General features: G+C 44.4%; 1 protein-coding gene across 1 annotated transcript in view; it reads left to right on the top strand.

Moving 5' to 3' along the window:
* Positions 1–7,299: 7,299 nt before the first annotated feature.
* Positions 7,300–19,419, top strand: part of PCP4 (Purkinje cell protein 4) — a 68,602-nt gene continuing 56,482 nt past the window's right edge. Inside the window, exon 1 of the mRNA XM_010834944.1 lies at positions 7,300–7,377. Coding sequence (XP_010833246.1) covers positions 7,369–7,377 — 9 coding nt within the window. The 5' untranslated portion in view covers positions 7,300–7,368. The remainder of the gene's footprint in view (positions 7,378–19,419) is intronic.

Below are 19,419 nucleotides of genomic sequence, written 5' to 3'. Positions count from 1 at the left end.
TGAAGCATGACAATAAAGAAATGCTGCCAGGAGAGGTTTGTTGAATAAGGTTACATTTCCACACTTGTAAATACAACCAGATTGAAGGCAGGAGGAGAAGGGGATGGCAGAGGATGAAATGGTTGGATAGCATCACCAACTCAATGGACATGAGTGAGCAAGCTCTGGGAGTTGGTGATGGACAGGGAAGCCTGGCGTGCTATAGTCCATGGGGTCACAAAGAGTTGGACACAATTGAGTGACTGAACTGACTGAGATACAACCGGGATAACCTCCTGGCTCTGGACCATGTGCGTCTAGAGGTTGGAGACAGGTGGATTCTCTAGGACGGATTGTTAATAAAATTGAAGGCAGCAGGAATCAAGGTAGGGGATCAAAGACTGAAGCCCACTGGCCTCCCATTAAGGTGGAGATGCTCAGACTCTGGTTTGGGGACCTATAGTCACCAAGGGACCATAGTTGGCTTCTGGTTGGGGAGCAGTAAAGGCAAAAGGAAGAAGTCCATGGAACCGTGGACTTCACTGTTGCTGGGCTGGTGAATCACTCCATCAGAGTGACACATTTTCTGTCTGTCCTGAAACCTTCCATGGTTAGGGATTAGGACAGAGCTGTGACTGCACATGGTGGTCACCAAAAGCCACGAAGAGGCAGAGAAACAAAGGAGGAGAAATGAAAGAGGAGATGGATTTTCTTAAAGTCCCCATACCTCCTGCCATTGTATGCCAATGATGCATTGGGTATGTAGGTCTGATGAAAAGCCTTAGGTCATCAATATATAGTCTCCCTATAAATAAACCCAAAGGAAGATTTGAAAGATTGCCTGGCCCAACTCTGCACCTTCGGGCAGCCCCATGCTTCCAAGAAAATGAAAATAATCTGTCCATATTATATATTTTTTCATAAATTGCAGAACCACATGTCTGTATTTTAATTCAGCAAGGCTGAAGAATTCCCCCAGATCTAATATATGAAGCTGTAGATCTAATTCTCCTGAAGTTCTTTCAAAATTTATTTCCCAGCTCAATATATTTAGTGTATGTATTTTTTCTTAGGTTGGCAGATGTGAGGTTTTAATATTTCTATATTACTAGCGCAGGAAATGAGACGCTGAGGAATGTGGAGGCTTGGCCAAGGTCATAAGGCAAACGATTGCTCACGTCAAGGATTAAAGTTCTAAGCTTCTGTTTTCTGGCTCCATCTACCATGTAAGATGGTGTTTGGTTGACCTAAGGAGAGTCATTGGATAGGGATGTGTTGAAGCTATTTAAATAAGATTGTTATTAATATATGTAAGAGTCAGCAATGACTATACACCTCCTAACAGGTGATAGGAGAAGTAGAGGCAGGTGGTAACAGTGAGCCTGAGGAGTTGGGAAGGAGTGAGTGGTGTGTGTGTGTGTGTGTGTGTGTGTGTGTGTGTGTGTATGTGTGTGTGTGTATGTATGTCCTCTCACTGCTTCAAGCAGTAATTCTCAAACTTGACTGCTCATCAGAACCACATTATTGATGTTCAGTCACTCAGTCATGTCTGACTGTGACCCCATGGACTGCAGCACACCAGGCTTCCCTGTCCTTCACTATTTCCCTAAATTTGCTCAAACTCATGTCCATTGAGCTGGTGATGCCATCCAACCATTTCATCCTCTGTTGCCCCCTTCTCCTGCTGCCTTCAATCTTTCCTAGCATCAGGGTCTGTTGTGATGAGTCGGCTTTTCACATCAGGTGGCCAAAGTATTGGAGCTTTAGCTTCAGCATCAGTCCTTCCAATGAATATTTAGGGTTGATATCCCTTAGGATTGACTGGTTTGTTCTCCTTGCAGTCCGAGGGGCTCTCAAGAGTCTTCTCTAGCACCACAATTTGAAAGCATCAGTTCTTTAGTACTCAGTGTTTTTTATTGTCCAAGACCATCCATTTGTTATCTATTACCCTTGTCCTTGGGGAGTCCAAGACAGGGGTCATGGAGCCTTTGCCATCCTTGGTCTTATGGCTGGTTGTACTGGGGTGCCACTGCCCCAGGAGCATAGATGCAGCTGGCTGGGAGTTGTGGTCCAAGAGCCCATCTAGGGATGTGATGGAGGAGCACTCAGTGCCAGGGTGCCCATGGAGCTGGCCAGTGAGCATGATGGAGACATGTGGGGTGCACCCTCAGATGTGTCCTGTGTCACTCGTGGGCACTGACTTCTCACGGATGGCTTAATTTTCCTCCTGTGGCCACATTCAGCATCTGCCTTGTGTCTTCTAAAACAGATACAACCTCACAACTCATTAACAAGAGACAGCTATTTTACTAAAGATGTCCTGGGGAAATGGTGGTGGTGGTTTAGTCGTCAAGTGGTGTCCCAGTCTTGTGACCCCATGGACTGTAGCCTACCAGGCTCCTTTGTCCACTGGATTCTCCAGGCAAGAATCCTGGAGTGGGTTGCCATTTCCTTCTCCAGTCCTGGGGAAATGAAGAGTTAAGCTGTGCTCCATGTCCACACAATGAAATTCCCCATAAGGTTCTTCTAGCCATTCCTGGAAAGTCTTCCCCAAGTGCTTGTTAGGTCATCCATGTACTTGGTTGAGTCACCATAACAACATACCACAGGGTGGGAGACTTAACCAATAGAAAGTTGTTTTCTCTCAGTTATGGAGCCTGGCAGTCTGAGATCAAGGTGTGGACAAGGCTGTCTCCTGAGGCCTCTCTTCTTGGCTTGTAAATGGCCGTCTTCTCCCTGTGTTCTCATGAAATGAGGATATCTTCTCCCTGTGTCCTCCTCTCTGAAATGGGACCTGGTCCAGATTTCCTCTTCTTCTAAGACACCAGTCCTGTTGGACTTGAGCCCACTCATATGATCTCAATTTGCCTTAGTACCTCTTTCAAGACCCTATCTCCAAGTATAGTAACATTCAGAAGTACAAGGGGTTAGGACCTTAATGTATGAATTTTGTGTCTGTGCTCAGTCACTAAGTCATGTCCGACTCTTTGACCCCATGGACTGTAACATACTAGGCTCCTCTGTCTGTGGGATTCTCCAGGCAAGAATACTGGAGTGGGCTGCCGTTTCTTCTGCCAGGGGATCTTCCTGACCCAGGGATCCAAATCACATTTCTTACATCTCCTGCATTGACAGATGGATTCTTTAACACTGCACTACCTGGGGAGCCATGAATTTTGGGGGGATACAATTCAGCCTATAACATCATTCATCCTCTCTTTCATAACCTTCATAATCCCCTGGTTTGTCCCAAACAGTTGTAGGCTCTACTCAGTAAAGCCACAGCCCACAGTCTGGGCGCCACCAATCCTAGTCCCTCTTATTGGAAGCTCCAGCAACGACGTACTCACTGCTTCTCCAACCCCAAGTTCTTGCAGTCTGTATGTGTGTCTGCGCTACAGCCAGGGCAGGAGAACGCAGGCTGGTGCTCTGTGTCCCTTCTCTTGTCTCCTCTGCCTGAGCACAGTCTGCAAACCACGGACCCGCCAAGACTACCACTGGAGAGCTCCACCTCCCGCTCCAGGCATAGGGTACTCAGAATTCCCACCCACTGAGGTGACCCTGCAGAGGGTGTGGTTCTGCGCCTCAAGGGGAGGATGGAGCCCTGCCCTCCCTCCTCCGGTCTGCAGTGCATCAGTCGGAGACACTGCGGACCTGGTTCTTGACCTCGACCTTCCTCTTCCCAACTCCCCTTCCTAAGCCCCTGGGGAGTCCTAAAGGCATCCCGCCTGGGTTCTCCCGTGTGTGAAATTGGGGACAGAATTTTGAGGAGTATGCTGTCAGGATGGGCTGGCAAGAAGATGCTTTGAGAGCCTGCAAATCCTTCGTGTGGTTAGGATATGTATCAGTTCAGTTCAGTTTGGTTCAGTCGCTCAGTCGCGTCCGAATCTTTGCGACCCCATGAATAGCAGCACACCAGGCCTCCCTGTCCATCATAAACTCCCGGAGTTCACTCAGACTCATGTCCATCAAGTCAGTGATGCCATCCAGCCATCTCATCCTCTGTCGTCCCCTTCTCCTCCTGCCCCCAATCCCTCCTAGCATCAGAGTCTTTTCCAATGAGTCAACTCTTCACATGAGGTGGCCAAAGTACTGGAGTTTCAGCTTCAACATCAGTCCTTCCAATGAACACCCAGGACTGATCTCCTTCAGGATGGACCAGTTGGATCTCCTTGCAGTCCAAGGGACTCTCAAGAGTCTTCTCCAACACCACAGTTCAAAAGCATCAATTCTTTGGCACTCAGCTCTCACATCCATACATGACCACTGGAAAAACCATAGCCTTGACTAGACAGACCTTTGTTGGCAAAGTAATGTCTCTGCTTTTAAATATGCTGTCTAGGTTGGTCATAACTTTTCTTCCAGGGAGTAAGCGTATTTTAATTTCATGGCTCCAGTCACCATCTACAGTGATTTTGGAGCCCCCCAAATAAAGTCAGCCACTGTTTCCACTGTTTCCCCATCTACTTGCCATGAAATGATGGGACCAGATGCCATGATCTTAGTTTTCTGAATGTTGAGCTTAATGGCACCCCACCCCAGTACTCTTGCCTGGAAAATCCTGTGGACGGAGGAGCCTGGTAGGCTCCAGTCCATGGGGTCACTAAGAGTTGGACACGACTGAGCGACTTCACTTTCACTTTTCACTTTCATGCATCGGAGAAGGAAATGGCAACCCACTCCAGTATTCTTGCCTGGAGAATCCCAGGGATAGAGGAGCCTAGTGGGCTGCTGTCTATGGGATCGCACAGAATTGGACATGACTGAAGCAATTTAGCAGAAGCAAGCCAAATTTTTCACTCTCCTCTTTCACTTTTATCAAGAGGCTCTTCAGTTCTTCTTCACTATCTGCCAGAAGGGTGGTGTCATCTGCATACCTGAGGTTATTGATATTTCTCCTGGCAATCTTGATTCCAGCCTGTGCTTCTTCCAGCCCAGGGTTTCTCATGATGTACTCTGCATATAAGTTAAATAAGCAGGGTGACAATATACAGCCTTGATGTAGTCCTTTTCCTATTTGGAACCAGTCTGTTGTTCCATGTCCAGTTCTGTTACTTCCTGACCTGCATACAGGTTTCTCAAGAAGCAGGTCAGGTGATCTGGTATTCCCATCTCTTTCAGAATTTTCCACAGTTTATTATGATCCACACAGTCAAAGGCTTTGGCATAGGCAATAAAGCAGAAGTAGATGTTTTTCTGGAACTTTCTTGCTTTTTCAACAATCCAGTGGATGTTGGCAATTTGATTTCTGGCTCCAACACTCTGCAAAAGCCATGTACAAACCTCTTCTTAGATGGTGCCCAGAGGGGTTCTGTTCTCTCCTTTTACCTCACTTTATTCTTTGATATGAAGCTTATCAACCCTCCCCTTGGGAACTGGGGAGCTGCCAGCAAGGCTAGGACCAAATTGGGCACACAATTTAAGGAAGCACCAGCTTTTAGGTTTGAGCAGGTGAAGCTCTGGCATTTGCAGGAACCTGAGAGTGAGTGCCTCCTTAAATTTTGCACCTGCCCTGCAGTCACCATTTCTTACTTCCTTCTCCAAACTCAGAAAGTAGCTTCTGTGGATCCAGCAGGTGGGGATTCAAACAGTAGGTCACCCAACTATTCCCAGGTCCCCCTAGGGTATCTGCATTTCAGGGTGGCTGTGAGGCAGAGTTGGTGGGACCTCACCCCCAAGCAGTCACTGTGGGTCATCTCCAGGCAGTGTGTAAGGATGATCTGGAAAGAACTTGGAGAGGATTAAGGTTTACGTGATTGTTGGCATGGAGAGGAGAGGGTGCCTGCTGGGAACAGGAAGCCTGGAGAAAGAGGGCATAGAGGTGTCATGAAAGCCCTCTGGGGTGTCAGGTGAGAGAGGGAGGGGCTGTGGAGGAGGATGTTGGAGGGAGAGGCTGCTGGGGTGATGGCTGGATGGAAATGGAGGAGAGTCAGAGACAGGGCTCTGATTAACATCATTTCCACAAGCGAGTGTGGATAGATTGTCTGTGCTCCAGGTGACAGGTGAAGCCCATGGCACATCTGAGGATCATACTGTGGTACCCAGGTCCTCATTTATTTGTCTACACCAGCTGTTTGGTAGCCATCACTTGGATATGCTTGCATCTCTGGTGGGTCCTTTGCATGTGAGGTGTTACTCTTATTCTTTGAAGTATTTGCCATGAGAAGGCATTCTTGTTAGCATGCTGAGGCTCCTACTTGAATCTGGACCCAATTGAAGCCAGCAAGTTGCCGGCAGGTGTCCTGACTAGTGGTGGACCAAGGAGACAGGCAGCCACATGTATCTCAGGTCTGAGGATTGGCTGCATTCCCTTCTGTAACATCTGCCCTGTCAAAATCAAGGGCCCATGCAGATGCTGCTCAGGGTCTTAGCAGTCCAGTTCAGTTCAGTCACTCAGTCGTGTCCGACTCTTTGTGACCCCATGGCATGCAGCACACCAGGCTTTCCTGTCCATCATCAACTCCTGGATTGCTGAAACTCATGTCCATTGAGTCGATGATGCCACCCAACCATCTCACCCTTTATCATCCCCTTCTCCTCCTGCCTTCAATCTTTCCCAGCATCAAGGTCTTTTCCAAGGAGTCAGTTCTTCACATCAGGTGGCCAAAGTATTGGAGTTTCAGCTTAGTAGTCCAGACCTGGGCAAAAGGATCTTCACTGCCAGGCTGGATGGGCAGATTCCAGGGTCAAAGCCAAGTCTTCTCCAGCACTGGTGAGGCTATTACAACCATAGGAATAGCTGGGGAGAGGGGGGATGCTGTCCTCTGAGGAGTCACAGTGTGACTCTCCAAGTCCATGACCCCAACTACTCACTTCCTCCCGCCGGAGATGAGAACCTGGGGCGCAGGCAGGCTGGCAGATTTGGGGTTGGAGAAAGAGGAGCAGAAAATATTCAACTCTCAAAGCTGAGATTGTGCTACGAAGGGCAGGCGCCTCCCAAGTAAACCAGGGGGTTGCTGGGTGACTAGCATCAGGATTTTCAGAACTGCTCTTCCTTCCAAAAACAAACCTTCTGCTCGCTGACATTGAAAGTGCATTTTCCAAGTATCTAAATCCCGTACCCCTTGGAATTATGGAGTGACAAATCTGTGATGATCTCTGTGCTTCCTACTTAGACTATCTTGTCATCTGTCCTTTCTTTCCCTCCCTGGTGGGGCTTGGAGCCCTGACCCAGCCTGCCTTTCTCCTTTGCTCCACTAGGTGGCCCTGGGAGCTCTCAGATATCTGCCAGGCGTTCAGACAGGTGAATGAATCTCATTGGCTCAGAGGAAGCATGATGCTACCGGGCAGCCCTTTTTAAGAGAAAAGCCAGAACGGGGAGCAGCGACCCCTGAGCAGTGCTCTCCGTGTGGCCGGTGGGGATACGGAGCTGCCCGTTGTTACAGCATCATGAGTGAGGTGAGTGGGGCTTCCACTCTGGGAGGGAAACCTGGGGGTAAGACGGGGCAAAGTTAGACTCAGAAGATGTGAAGGGCTTCCGAGTGGTGAGAGCATGTCAACCCTGGAGCTATTTACCTGGAAGACTGACTCTGTTCCTATCTGGGTTTGCATTGCAAGTGCAAAAATTGGTTAAGTTGCAACTTTTACAAATTAAAAATGAAAGGGATTCATCGTTTGCTTCTGATTGAACTGTGAGTTGGAAAGTGCTTTGGGATTTAGACCTCAGGAGAGAAGGCTGAGTGAGTGTTTTTAGTCTCTTGCAAAGATTTGTCCTCTTGCGGTGTGTGGGTCTTCACATATCTTCCTTGGTGGGTACCTTTTAGAATGTGAGCAGGCTGGCCATCTGGTGAAAGTCAGCCTTGGAAGAGAAGCAAGGGAAGGATTGCATTGCATGATCCTGTGGAAACCTTGCCTGTACAAACTACATCTGCAGTTAATCAGAGTAAAACCAGGAGAGAAATGCAAGTCCAGTGAACCACGAAAAATCTATGTGTATGGGTGTGTGGGTCTAAGATGGGAGAGACCCTGGGAGAAGAGGGGCTACAGTTTTCAACTGAAAGTCACTGCGCTGCATCTGTTTATGCAGAAGAGAGTTTGTTGGGGGGCAAACTGAATGCTCACTGTATTTTTAAAAAGATCGTATTCTCTATCTTTACAAAAAGGCAGATTTGGGGTTGTATAGCATCACCCTCTAATTTGCACTTGGTAACCAAGACAAATCCACTTTCATTTCCTTTTGGTTGGCACTTAAATCATTACTTTTTAGATCTTTTATTTTGTCTGTCTTCTTTTTTTAACAGACGGGTGAACCTTTTTTGGAAATCTACAGTAAAATTAACAACTTTAAAAATAAAATGCTTCTTTCCTGCTTTCATATGTCTAATGGGTGACTTTTGATATAAAGGATTGCCTGCAATGCAGGAGACCCAGGTTTGATCCCTGGGTTGGGAAGATCCCCCGGAGAAGGGAATGGCAACCCCCTCCAGTATTTCTTGCCTGGAAAATCCCATGGACAGAGAAGCCTGGTGGGCTACAATCTATGGGGTCACAGAGAGTTGGACATGATTGAATGACTTACATATATATACATATATATATGTATATATATACAGTAAAATTAACAACTTCAGCAATAAAATGCCTCTTTCCAGCTTTCATTTTCCTGATGGGTGACTTTTGATACAAGCATGACAGGAAGACAGAGTAGGCAAAGCGTTATGAGATTTAGGAATTGGGTTTGGGATGGAGCCAAGGGCAAGGAGGAGGGCAAGTATGGATGGAAGAGGGGAAGGCAGGGTTATTCCAGCAGCAACAAGGGTGACCGCCATGGCAGCTCCTATTTGCCCAGCATCCTTAGAACCAAGCGGGGTATCTAGTTGTCTTATTTGAACTTCCTTACAACCCCGTGAATTAGAATAGAATTACCATGTACGTGCTAAATTGCTTCAGTCTATCTGACTCTGTGTGACACTATGGACTTCAGCCTTCCAGGTTCTTCTGTCCATGAGATTCTCCAGGCAAGAATACTGAGGTGGGTTGCCGTGCTTCCTCCAGGGGATCTTCCCGACTGAAGGTCTTATGTCTCCCGCGTTGGCGGGGGGTGGGGGGGAATCCTTCACCACTAGCGCCATCTGGGAATAAGTGGGTGCTGTTATGATTCCCAACTGACGGATGAGGAAACTGAGGCACAGGTCAAGGTCAGTTGGCTCAAAGCCACCAGCTCGTGAAGGGTAGAATCAGGACTTGGGTGGGTCTTGATGTCCAAACGGCACATGGAATTTCCTGGTCCATGTGAACGATGGGTGCCAGAGAAGAAAGAGGTGGACAGAGGGGGTGAGGGTGGGGGGCAAGGCCAGGAAGCTGGGCCTCCTGGTCCTGAATGTTCACTTAAGGGACTTTCTGCAGACTCAACGGAGATTCTAGAAGCTTCTCTGTTTGCACCAGCTCACCTTGCTTGTGAGTAGCAGGAACAACTGTGTGGAGTGGGGTTTTTATATACAATTTAATTGGTTCATGTAGAAGGGCTTGGAAACCTGTGCAGCCCAGGGCCCTCCCTGTGTTCAATCAGGTTGGCTAAAGGGGACTCTTCAGGAGTGGGGAACTTCCTGCTGGTTCTCCCCTCTGGCTGTCACCCCCATCTTTACCAGAGTCTCCTTGCTCAGCATCTGGAGCTTTCTAGAATGCCTCAGCTTGGCAGTGTTCACTTAACTGTGGGTCCTCAGGGAGACAGCAAGTATCCCAGAGCTCACCCATCATTAGGATCACAACCTCATTTCTGCTGAACCTCTAATTAGGGCAGTTCTGCAACCACAGCCCTGCCCCCCAGCATCTGTCAGATGCCTTGCCGGGCTCTTCCAAGAACTCTGCCTCTTTCCTTGAATGTTGATAAACTCCCACAGTGTCTCACACCTTGACTTCCCTTTGCTGTCACCCTCCTCAATCCAGCATTCCCCCCTACCCCCGCCACCTTTCTCCCTCCTACACGGGTTCCCTGCTCAGGTCACATGCAGCCCCATCCTCAGGGTGACCAGCTCCCTGGCTCATCTCCCAGTTTCTTGGGAGTGTTCTCCTTGGAGAGTGGGAATTGGTCCTTTGACTCAAACTTAAATCTACTTAAAATGTTTAATAAAGTTGAACAGAAACTCCTTTCTGGGTAGAGGACTGGATCTCCCCTCCTTTCTCCTCAAGCTTTTCTTTAGTTAAATGAATTCCATGTGGCTTCCGGTTTTAATAACTCTCAGGCGGGTGTGGATTTCAGATGATCATTTACTTACCCATGTAACTAATTACCCCAGAGAGCCAAAGCAGTGGATTTTCTCAGACTTTCCTATGACTTTGGGTTTTATTTGAGTCTGATGGGCACCTCATTCCTGCTCCAGATGTTCGGGTTTATCTCCTGCTCTAGAAATTCTGAGGTTCACAGCTGGGCTGGGAGGAGAGGCTCCCCAGTGGCTAAATGCTCCCCAGAGTGGGCTCTCTTGAGTTCTTGCAGCCTTTCATGAGCCTGCAGCTTGATTCAAACTGGGTGACTTTAGGACAACACAACATCTTCTTTTTCCCTTTTGACAACACTTTATGGGGGAAATGGCATGTGATTGAAAAGAGAAGCTCACGTGTAGCAAGGCAAGTAAAGTCCAAATTTAGGGCAACGTGACAGAGTGGAGGTGGTTGGCGGGGGTGTCTAATTTGCATTTCGGTATTAAAGTGTGTCAGAGGTGCCTGGAGCAATCTACGAGATGAGCTGCAAGATCACTTAGCAGGGATTAAGATGCAAGCTTAGGTACATTTGCTGGATCAGAAATCCTAACCACCACGGCTGACGTTTACAAAATGCATTCTCATCTTTCCCCACCGGATTTCTCACATAGGGAGAAGAAAAAGGCTCCCTTTGTTTAGTGACCTAATAATACCATGTGAAATAAGTTCTGCCAATAATGACAGTCAGTCCCATTTTCTCATTCAGGTGTCTTTTTAAGTTCCTTTTCAAAAGAACTGATTTAGTAGAGCCAGGAGCAAGACTGTAACACATAACGGCACATGTTTGGAGAGTGGCTTTGCAAAATGACATGTACTTTTTGTGAGGCGGTGAGGTGTTCCCCATTGCATAATACATCATTGACAGCTGTGAATTAGACTTGAAACCCCTTTGGGAAAGTGTTCTCCTGACCCTTCCTTGTTGCTGTTCCTGGTGTCTTTTCTAGCATCGGTTTCAGTGGAATGTTGCAATTTGGTGCCAGGTTTCTGGGCCTTTCTCCCATCCAGACTTGGCGATGACAATAAGACTGTACCTGTCCAGGGCTGGTTTGAACACAAGGAGGAATTAAAGGGCAAATCTTTAGACCTTCATGTGTATCCCAGGTGGCACTGGTGGTAAGGAACCTTCCTGTCAATGCAGGAGATGTAAAAGAAGCAGGTTCGAGCCCTGAGTTGGGAAGATCCCCTGGAGAAGGAAATGGTAAACCGCTCCAGTATTCTTGCCTGGAAAATTCCATGGACAGAGGAGCCTGGAAGTCTACAGTCCTTGGGGTCACAAAGAGTTGGACATGACTGAGCAGAGACCTACACAGTGTATCCTTAGCGCTGAATCAGAAGCTACTTGCCTGATACACTAAATCTCTGAAGCAAGAAGCAAACAGTGAACCACATTGTTTTGGAAAGAGACTGCCAGGGGGAAGCTCTGCCACTTATATCAGGGGTAGAGGGGATGGACAAGACATGACTTCATTTTTCAAAGGTAGCCATTGGTTTAAAATTTGCATTTGACACTGGTTTAGGGTTTACTTAACCAGCATTCAGGGTAATCCTTTGGAGAGAGAAATATTAAGATAAAACAGGTCTAAAGTGAAAATTAGTATAGTTCTGTGTTTCCTATGATGTAACAGTAAGCTGAAACAGATGCCAATGTGTGAGTAATAGGTTTGCAAGGAACTGTATAATTTAGACCAGTTAAGCACAGATACTGAGGATACCTGCATAAAATATGGATTTTGCAACTGGCCTCAAAGGCTTAGCAGGAAAAGGTCAAATGAAAATTCAACTTCTTAGGCAATTTTAACCTCACTTGCAGATGGCCCTGCAGCTGAGATACAGGAAGACCCAGCAAGATGCTTATGGTTTTGCTGGATCATAGAATGATAGATGTTCTAAATGGGGACATTAGGTCTAGAAAGACTCCAATTACAACTTGGGTCTGAGGTTCAACATTTCCTAAGTAGGAAGAGGCCAGTGAAGCAAGAATGTGTGTTTGTTCAGCTGATGATGGTAATGGATTGCTCTAAGATTGATTTCCCCAATCCTGCATTTCATTAACAGAAGCTGTGGGATTAAGAAGTCTCATTGTTTTTCTCTCTTGAATTCTAAGAATGACAGAATGCAAGATGTATGATATTTTTTAGAAAGAAAAATTGAATAAATGACTCACAATTAGAGGTTTAGTGGAATAATGTGATCAAGATGAAGAGGAAACATGGGCTTTTGTAATGGAAAGTACCTTGAATGTATGATGAACACGTTCTCTGCATTATTTTTAAAAATTCTAATTTCTGCTCTCAGAGCTCTGTCAGAAGAGTTTTCAGAGGTGGAAGGCATTCGCACTTTGTTTGGGGTCTTTCTGTTCTTGGTTCACTGGCCACACTGGACTATTTGAACATCTGAATAACATCATGAACCCAAGCTTGGGGCTTTCCATTACTTTAGAATGACTTTCTAGAAAAGGCTTCAGAGTAGGGAATAGAAAGATTGTAGGGGATGCATATGCACAGGTTTATATTGTATTTGATTGATATTTTTATAAAACAGTGCCTTAAAGATCATGTTGTTAAAGTGTTATCTTAATCTGTCTGGGCTGCTGCAATAAAATACCACAGACTGAGTGGCTTATAAAAAATAGAAATTTATTGCTCACAGTGCTGGAAGCTGGTAGTCTGAGATCAGGGTGTGGGCATCCTCAGGTGATGGGTCTCTTCTGGGTTGCAGATTTCCCACTGTATCCTCACCTATTGGAAGGGGCAAGAGAGTCTTCTGGGGTCTTTTTGATATAGGCACTAATTCCATTTATAGGCTTCCCAGGTGGCTCAGCAGTAAAAGAATCCACTTGCAATGCAGGCAAGAATACTGGAGTGGGTTGCCATGGTCCTTAGAGCATCCCTATTATACTGGGCTGTTTAAATATGGCTATTAAATCCCTGGGCTTCCCATGTGGCACTAGAGGTAAAGAATCTGCCTGCCAATGCAGGAGACACAGGAGATGTGGGTTCTATCCCTAGGTTGGGATGATCCTCTGGAGAAGGAAATGGCAACCCATTCCAGTATTCTTGTCTGGAAAATCCCATGGACAGAGGAACCTGGCAGGCTATAGTCCATGGGGTTGCAAAGAATCAGACACGGCTTAGCAACTAAACAACAAACAATGACAAAATCTCATTCATGAGGGCTCCAACCTCACAACCTAATCACCTCCTAATGCCATCACCTTTGGGTGTTATGATTTCAACATTCGAATTTTGGCAGAACACAAACATCCAGACCATAACTAGTATGGGCTGCATTTTATGTATTAGAATTATCCTACCTGGACTGTGAACTTTCTGATGTCATCCACAGACCCAGCTCCTGGGTGTGGCACTTGGGGATGTTCAGTTACTGGATGAATCAGATCAAATGGCTTTTGGGGGTCTGGATTTGTCAGTTATTATAACCAACAGACCAGCACCTTCTTTTCTAACTGTTGAGATTTGTGGTCTGGGTAGATTTGGAGAGAAAAATTTCTCTCTTTTGTTCTTTACCTCCAGGTTTGAAACCTGTGTTTGCCATTTAAATCCTTTTAAATTGGAAATGGGTGCATTGTTACACATGTCAAATAAACACTTTCATGGCTGGCAAAGAAAATGAGAAAAAAATCAGAAGAATCTCAATAGAAAGAACTCTTGACATTTGGGAAAATGTCAAGGAAAATAGGGAGCTGAGGGAAGAATGGAGAATTCTAATATCCTTCAGTTTGGGGCTTTTCTCCTTTGAGACTATTTTGCTTCAAATAAGTTCTGTGAAATTCAGACAAAAGCAATGATAGCCCAAGGTGGCAGAGCTCACTTCTACCTTGAAAAAGACCCATTGTTTTTGAAATATAAAGTCAATTAGACAGTTAGGGGTTAAGGGTGAATAAGAAATAGTCCAAACTGATCTTTAGTAAGTTAGCTCCATATGCCCAATCATAGTCAAACCATAAATTCTGGAATATTGTTGAAGGCACAATATAGAATACAGAAAGCAAGCTGTGTATTTAAATATTATAATTAATACTTAAAATGAAGCCCCAATGTTAATACTAAATAAATAGTTCAATTATAGTTGCATATTCATACCATAATAGTTAAGGGAATGCCAATGTTAATATTCATTAAAACAAACATTTTAATTATAGTTGTGTGTTTAAATTTTTCAGGTTACTTTATATTTGAAATAGGAATATAGGACAATTCATATGCAAAAGACATCAACTCATATTTGTTCTCCTGGAAGCTGAATGTTGAATTATGAATCCAGGATACTGTGCAGTCCGTGGAGTTTGTGTCCATTTTCCTATATTCCCTACTCATAAGCTACTTACCAGTCTTCCAGTCTTCGGAATGAAGTGAGGTATAAATAATCAATGGCAAAATGCTGTTCATTTGATTTAATATAGGTGCCTTTTGGATACGGATACATGACTGTATCAGGTGGCGCTGTGGTAAAGAATCCACCTTCCAGTGCAGGAGACGCAAAAGACATGGGTTCAATCCTGGGTTGGGAAGATCCCTCCACTCCAGTATTCTAGTCTGGAAAATTCCATGGACAGAAGAGACTTGTGGGCTGCAGTCCATGGGGTCACAAGGAGTTGGACACGAATGAGCATGCACACAAGAATGTTGTGTGGCTCATGGTTCTGTGCCACACCCATCAAAGGTCCAGGCCTATAAACCAGCATCTCTTTCAGGGCTCTTTTACGTGAACAATGAGTTACCCATTACAGGCATCAATCTGCTTGAACGTCATTTGTGCCTTGCAAATAGCCCTAAATTTATGCTTCAGAATCTCACTGAAATACTTCTCATTCATTTCTGAAAGGGAAACGCATGGCCATATTTATAACATTGTCCGTGGAAAAATCAATCACCCACTAAATGCCATTATTTTATATTTTGCTCTCAAGCTGCCAGTTTATAAATAAAAGGAAGACAAATTAGAATCATAAAACAGGAAGGTAATCATCCACAGATTGAAAATGGCCTTGCAGGACATCTAAGCCAAGAAGTATGAAATGATGGAACTTTCGAATGGGGTCATTTTCATACCATAATGGAGCTATAATGGAGAACAGGGGGTCCTTTATTCTGAGTGGTTTTCCCTCTCCAGTTTGAGGACAATGGTGGGTTTTCCAAGACTGAAATATGTCAAGTCATCCATAGAGCAATCTTTCACCCAATGGCCTGGAATGTCTTCTGCATGTTAGTTTTTAAAATACTTGTTTATGATGATTTGACAGGTAAGTTTGTATCTGGGTTGACCAGAGATTATGCTTTTCCAGCTATTACAGTCCAAAGCTGCTGTGGAATGACTCAGCGAAAGAAATGGTCATCTGCTTCCATAATGCTACACCTGTGCCATGGCCAAAGTTCTAATGAAGTGACTAGTTACTTTGTTGTTGTTTTTGGTTACCTATTTTAAATATAGAAGTGTGTACATGTCAATCACAAACTCCCAATTTATTCTTCCTCCAACCCCATCCTCTTGGTAACCATTCAGTTCAGTTCAGTTGCTCAGTCGTGTCCGACTCTTTGCGACTCCTGGAGCTTGCTCAAATTCATGTCCATCGAGGCAGTGATGCCATCCAGGCATCTCATCTTCTGTCATCCCCTTCTCCTGCCTTCAATCTTTCTTAGCATCAGAGTCTTTTCCAATGAGTCAGTTCTTTGCATCAGGTGGCCAAACTATTGGAGCTTCAGCTTCAACATCAGTCCTTCCAATGAATATTCAGGACTGATTTACTTTAGGATTGACTGTTTTGATCTCCTTGCAGTCCAAGAGACTCTCAAGAGTCTTCTCAGTAACCATAAGGTCATATTATATTTTAATTTTATGCAATGACTGAGAAAAGGACACCAGAGATTGACAATAGACCATGCATTAACATTGATCTTAACCAAACAGGAAGTAAAGATAAAGAAATAAGCTCTTTCTTACTCTCAAGATCTTTTTTGAAAATTTTTTAGCCAATCACTTTTCTGTATACCATGTGGCTAAGTTCCAATGTTTAAAAACTAATTTATAAATAACACTTAATTTAAGATTCTTAGGTATCAGTTCAGTTCAGTCGTTCAGTCATGTCCGACTCTTTGTGACCCTATGGGCTGCAGCATACCAGGCCTCCCTGTCCATCACCAACTCCCAGAGTTTACTCAAACTCATATCCATTGAGTCAGTGATGCCATCCAACCATCTCATCCTCTGTCTTCCCCTTCTCCTCCTGCTTTCAATCTTTCCCAGCATCAGGGTCTTTTCAAATGAGTCAGCTCTTCGCTTCAGGTGGCCAAAGTATTGGAGTTTCATCTTCAGCATCAGTCTCTCCAATCAACACCCAGGACTGATCTCCTTTAGGATGGACTGGTTGTATCTCCTTGTAGTACAAGGGTTTCTCAAGAGTCTTTTCCAACACCACAGTTCAAAAGTATCAATTCTTCTGTGCTCAGCTTTCTTTATAGTCCAACTCTCACATCCATACATGACTACTGGAAAAACCATAGCTTTAACTAGACAGACCTTTGTTGGCAAAGTAATGTCTCTGCTTTTTAATATGCTGTCCAGGTTAGTCATAGCTTTTCTTCCAAGGAGCAGGTGTCTTTTAATTTCATGGCTGCAGTCACCATCTGCAGTGATTTGGGAGCCCCCAAAATTAAAATATCTCACTGTTTCCACTGTTTATCCATCTATTTGCCATGAAGTGATAGGACCGGATGCCATGATCTTAGTTTTCTGAATGTTGAGCTTTAAGCCAAGTTTTTCACTCTCCTCTTTCACTTTTATCAAGAGGCTCTTCAGTTCTTCACTTTCTGCCAGAAGGGTGGTGTCATCTGCATATCTGAGGTTATTGATATTTCTCCTGGCAATCTTGATTCCAGCCTGTGCTTCTTCCAGCCCAGTGTTTCTCATGATGTACTCTGCATATAAGTTAAATAAGCAGGGTGACAATATACAGCCTTGACGTACTCCTTTTCCTATTTGGAACCAGTCTGTTGTTCCATGACCAGTTCTAACTGTTGCTTCCTGACCTGTCATTTCCTTATTAAGTAGTATTCACTGTTTCCTTGACACTCCCTCATGGTCTAGTGGTTCAGATTCAGCTCTCCCACTGCTGTGGCCAGGGTTTGATTCCTGGTCAAGAAAAACTTTCTTCCTAGGCTTCCCAGGTGGCACTAGTGGTAAAGAACCCACTGCTAGTGCAGGAGACATAAGAGACATAGGTTCAGTCCCTGGGTTGGGAAGATCTGGAGAAGGAAGTGGGCAACCCACTCCAGTATTCTTGCCTGGAGAATCCCATGGACAGAGGAGCCTGGTGGGCTACAGTCTATAGGATTGCAAAGAGTTGGATATGACTGAAGAGACTTAGCATGCATTGTTTAATTATGAATTGTTAGGAAATTATCACTTTATTTTCTAGAGCATGGCAAGATGGCTAATTGTACATAGGCTTTTCTTTTTCACATTTCCCCACACATATCTGAAGAGCAAAAAAATCTGTGAGGCCATAAATTGGTCCAGTTGTGAGCCTGAGAACATCCAAAATGGTGGTCTCCTCTTTTGGGAGAGGTGAGACATCAAGTAGACAGGTGTTGACACAAACCTGCCTACATCCGAGATGGAGGAGCATGTTGAGCCCTGTTTGAGAATCCTCTTATTTCATATGTCTCAAAGAGCTGCAGATGGAAATGCCACAAGCAAAACTTCAAACCATTATGCTATAGAAACCCCTTCCTGAAACAATTCAAGGTGGTTTTGAAATGATTCTGTTCTCTTCCTAGTGAAACTATTGCTATCCTGCCCTTTCTTTTCTTTGACTTTTCCATTAGCTGTTGGTATTCTAATAATAACCATCCACAAGTGTTTAAAGTAACATTCAAAGCTTATCAGCTTCCAGGAAACCGTCTCTGCAGTCCTCCTGTGGATTCATGACAGACCAATGGAATGGTGTCCATGGTGACCATGGATATCCATCCTCAAGGAGAGTAGTCTTCAAAGATTTTGACAGTGTATCCTCTCAGGAAAAAAGTTGGAGCATGCATTCGCAATAATTTTTTATTTACTTACTTTATAATAATTTACCCAGTATTCTTGCCTGAGAAATTCCATGGACAGAGGAGCCTGGTGGGCTACAGTCCTTGGGGTCATGAGAGTCAGACATGACTGAGTGACTTTCACTTGACTTAGTGCAGGCTTATGTGCTCATATAGTAAGTGCAGCCATAAAACATACAAAAATAAACCTTAAAATGGACAAGAATATGATGAGATAAACTAGATATTTTGTTAATTGTGATGATGGCTTTATTAACCCTGATCAAGATTTCCAAGCACCATATTTACTTGTGAGAGGTAATTGCTGGTGGAAGGTATAAAAATCTTTAACTCAAATAGTGTTGTTAACTGTACTTCTTTTGAGCTGAATTTGTTGATTGTGTTTTTAAGCTCATGTTGGTGCTTGTGAAGCCATTCTGATAGGAGAATGGTTAGGTAGCAATTTCACTGTTTCCTTTTGCTGGCAGTAATATTATCTTCAATCTGTGAAGATTTTATGTAGGAATTTTTTTATTCCTGTAGAGAATACATACCATAAAATTTACCATCTTACTCATTTTCAAGTGTATAATTCTGCAGTGTTGTCTATTTACATTATTGAAGCAGATCTCCTACTTTCTTATCTTGTAAAATTGAAATTCTACCCTTTAAACATCTCCCCCTTCGCCTCCCTCTCTCCCCTGTTAACCAGCTTTCTGCTTTCTGTCTCAATGAATTTGACTAAGCACCACGTAGAAGTGTAATTATACAATGTTTGTCTTTTTGTGACAGGCTTGTTTCACCTATCATCATGTCCTCAAGTTCCTCTATGTTGTATCGTGACTATGCAGGAATTTTTAAAGACACTTACCCACTATGGGGAAATTAGGTTGGTTAAGGGTAAACTGTATAAATATAAATCCTCTTACCAGAGCACCAGGAACTGCTGTGAAGCACATAGTGCTATTCGGAGAGCAATTCAAGAGTAAGGATGTCGTAGAAAGCAAACTCATGCTTACCAAAGGGGAAAGTGGGGTGAGAGTGATAAATTAGGAGCTTAGGCTTAGCAGACACACACTACTATATATAAAAGAGATAAACAACAAGGTCCTATTGTGTAGCACAGGGAACTACATTCAATATCTCATAATAATGGAAAGATTCTGAAACAATATAGCACACCCCCCCACACACA

This window comes from Bison bison, unplaced genomic scaffold, assembly GCF_000754665.1.
Source record: "Bison bison bison isolate TAMUID 2011002044 unplaced genomic scaffold, Bison_UMD1.0 scf7180017864037, whole genome shotgun sequence".
In the NCBI taxonomy this organism is placed as follows: domain Eukaryota; kingdom Metazoa; phylum Chordata; class Mammalia; order Artiodactyla; family Bovidae; genus Bison; species Bison bison.
This window is presented reverse-complemented; position numbering and strand designations above follow the sequence as displayed.